At 62.6% G+C, this 2497-nt stretch overlaps 1 protein-coding gene across 1 annotated transcript in view; it reads left to right on the forward strand.

Annotated features, from left to right (window-relative positions):
* DNAH17 (dynein axonemal heavy chain 17) overlaps positions 1 to 2497 on the forward strand; it is a 125888-nt gene that overhangs the window by 67830 nt on the left and 55561 nt on the right. Inside the window, 3 exon segments of the mRNA XM_014586747.2 lie at positions 1 to 116; positions 1022 to 1154; positions 1663 to 1790. The exon segment at positions 1 to 116 is cut by the window's left edge and continues 5 nt beyond it. Of these exon segments, the coding sequence (XP_014442233.1) occupies positions 1 to 116; positions 1022 to 1154; positions 1663 to 1790 (377 nt within the window).

Below are 2497 nucleotides of genomic sequence, written 5' to 3' on the forward strand. Positions count from 1 at the left end.
GGCTCGGGCTGCAGGCGGAGGACAGCTTCGTGCTGAAGGTCGTGCAGCTGGAGGAGCTGCTCCAAGTCCGGCACTCGGTGTTTGTCATCGGGAACGCCGGCAGTGGCAAGTCCCAGGTCGGCACCCTGCGGGCCTCCTCCGGGGACTCTCCCTGGCCGTGAAGGAGGGGAACGAGGACCCTGGCCTGTGTCCTGCTGGGGCCCCTCCCTGTTCCTCCTCTCTTCCCCCTTCCTCCTGACGGGCCCTGCCTCCCTGCCCACCCACCTGGGGCAGGGCAAACAAGAGGCGGCCAGTGGTCCTGATGTCGGCAGCACTGGAAAGTTCTAGCCGCCGAGGGTCTGGCCGGACGCCCCCACGGGCAGCTCACAGCATATTGTTTTTAAATAGGCAAACGCTGGGTCAGCCCTGTAGCCCAGTGGTTAACTAAGCCAGGTCCCTCAGGGCTGACTGGTTCAAATCCCAGCCTAGGGGCTTAAAAAACATGCCGAGGTGCATGTGTGTTCATGCCCCAAGTCCCAATAGGACAGAGAATCGGAGGAGAGATTGAGGGGCCCGCCCCGCCGGGGTGCTCCTCTCTGTCTCTAGTGAGCACGCGGGCCCTCTGGCAATGAAATAATACAAAGGTAGAAACCGCAGGAACCCCATTTCCTAGAGGGACTCTTCCATACCGTGTGTAAACACACTCACACGCACGACAGAGCCCAGAAGGGCCCTGCCTCCGGGTGGGGGATTGCCCTTGGTCTCCTGCCCATTCACGTGTGTTCGAGGAGCAGGTGTCACCATACTGGGAGCGAGAACCTGGTGGGGTTCCGGTCTATGGTGGTAGTTCGCTGCTCACAGCCTCGGTCCTCAGGGGATGCAAACTCTCCCACTGCCACCCACGCACCCCCAATCCAGACAAGGAACCCCTGCTGCAGTCAGGGGATCCGGGTTCTCACGGAGGACCGCACATATTCCGGGGTGCAGCGCGGCGTCTGCCAGAGACCCCCAGTCACATCCAGGTCCCTCCCACCTCGGCCAGGTGCTCAAGTCCCTCAACAAGACCTACCAGAACATGAAGAGGAAGCCGGTGGCTGTGGACCTGGACCCCAAGGCTGTCACCTGTGACGAGCTCTTTGGCATCATCAACCCGGCCACCCGGGAGTGGAAAGACGGTGACAGAATGGGGTCCCAGGCCGGGCTGAGTGCGGGGGAATGCCAGCCTGGCTGCCATGCCAGGACAGTGAGTGGCTCGTGGTCCAGAGCAGTAGGGAGCTGGGGACTCAGGACGCTCGAGGCCAGCGGGCCTGCCCTGAGCAGGCCCAGGGAGTCGGGCTGGACAAGGGCTGGGAGAGCCAGGCCTGGCCTGGAGGGAGCGCGGCAGGCAGGGCCGGACGCAGTGCCCTGAGCACACGGCACGTGACAGTCCTGCCCCATCGGCGTGGCTCTGGGAAAGGGGTTTCTCCAGGAAGTGGCTGGCGTGGGCTGCACTTTATAAGAACCAGGGAACGACCTCCAGGCGGGCCGGGAAGAGGAGCTCTGATAGGCTGGGCGGGGCGGGCACTGCTTGTCGACGGCCACCTGTCCTGGGGCAGGAGTGGAAGGCCCAGGGCACCCAGCGTGCCTCTAGTCAGGAGAGCTGCTTGGACGCGGGCCGCGTGTCACGCCTGCCACTCTTCACAGGCCTGTTCTCAACCATCATGCGTGACCTGGCCAACATCACCCACGACGGCCCCAAGTGGATCGTCCTGGACGGGGACATAGACCCCATGTGGATCGAGTCTCTCAACACGGTCATGGACGACAACAAGGTCGGCGGCCGCAGGGGGCAGTGCAGGCTCGCAGGGAACATGCGCACGCGGCGCTCAGTGCCCTCAGCGGGCGAACTGCAGTGGCGCAGTGGTAGTGCACCTGGGATTCGGGGCCACATGGGAAGGTCCCGAGTTTCCCGAGGTCTCCCTGTCCACATTTATGCCCGAGACCCAGGCCAGCAGCCAAAGGCCCTATGGGAGGTGCTTTCCCCTTGTCTCTCATGGTAGAAAGAAACTTCTAAAGACGAAGAGCCTGCAGTAGGTGGGAGTCAGGAAGGGGCCTGTCTGGAACTGCACAGAGAGTGCTTGGTCACAGATGACTCCCACTAGGGTGCGGTCCGCACATGTAGTCCTGCCCGATTTAGCGGGTGCGGGTTAGGGATAAACTCCGAGGCGCGTTCCTCTCCAGCGGCCAGGCGACATAATGTGGAAATGAAGCTACCGTTCTGGACAGCTGGGACGCTGTTCATAATTTTCTAGAAGCAATTCAAAAAAATTATTCTCAGTGGTAGAGGAAGGGCCCAGGAACGTCCAGGGTAGAGGAGGTGAAGGTCCGGGCAAGCAGGCCCCGTACAGCCCATGCCGTGTGACCGTGCATGCATGGCTCCTCCCCCGAGGGGCCAGCAGGAGTCGCGGAAGGCGGAAGAATCCAGTTCCAGGGACACTGGTGGTCGCTGGCTGGCGGGGGGCTGTGCTCCCCTGGGTTC

Source organism: Tupaia chinensis, unplaced genomic scaffold (assembly GCF_000334495.1).
Source record: "Tupaia chinensis unplaced genomic scaffold, TupChi_1.0 Scaffold000159_1, whole genome shotgun sequence".
In the NCBI taxonomy this organism is placed as follows: domain Eukaryota; kingdom Metazoa; phylum Chordata; class Mammalia; order Scandentia; family Tupaiidae; genus Tupaia; species Tupaia belangeri.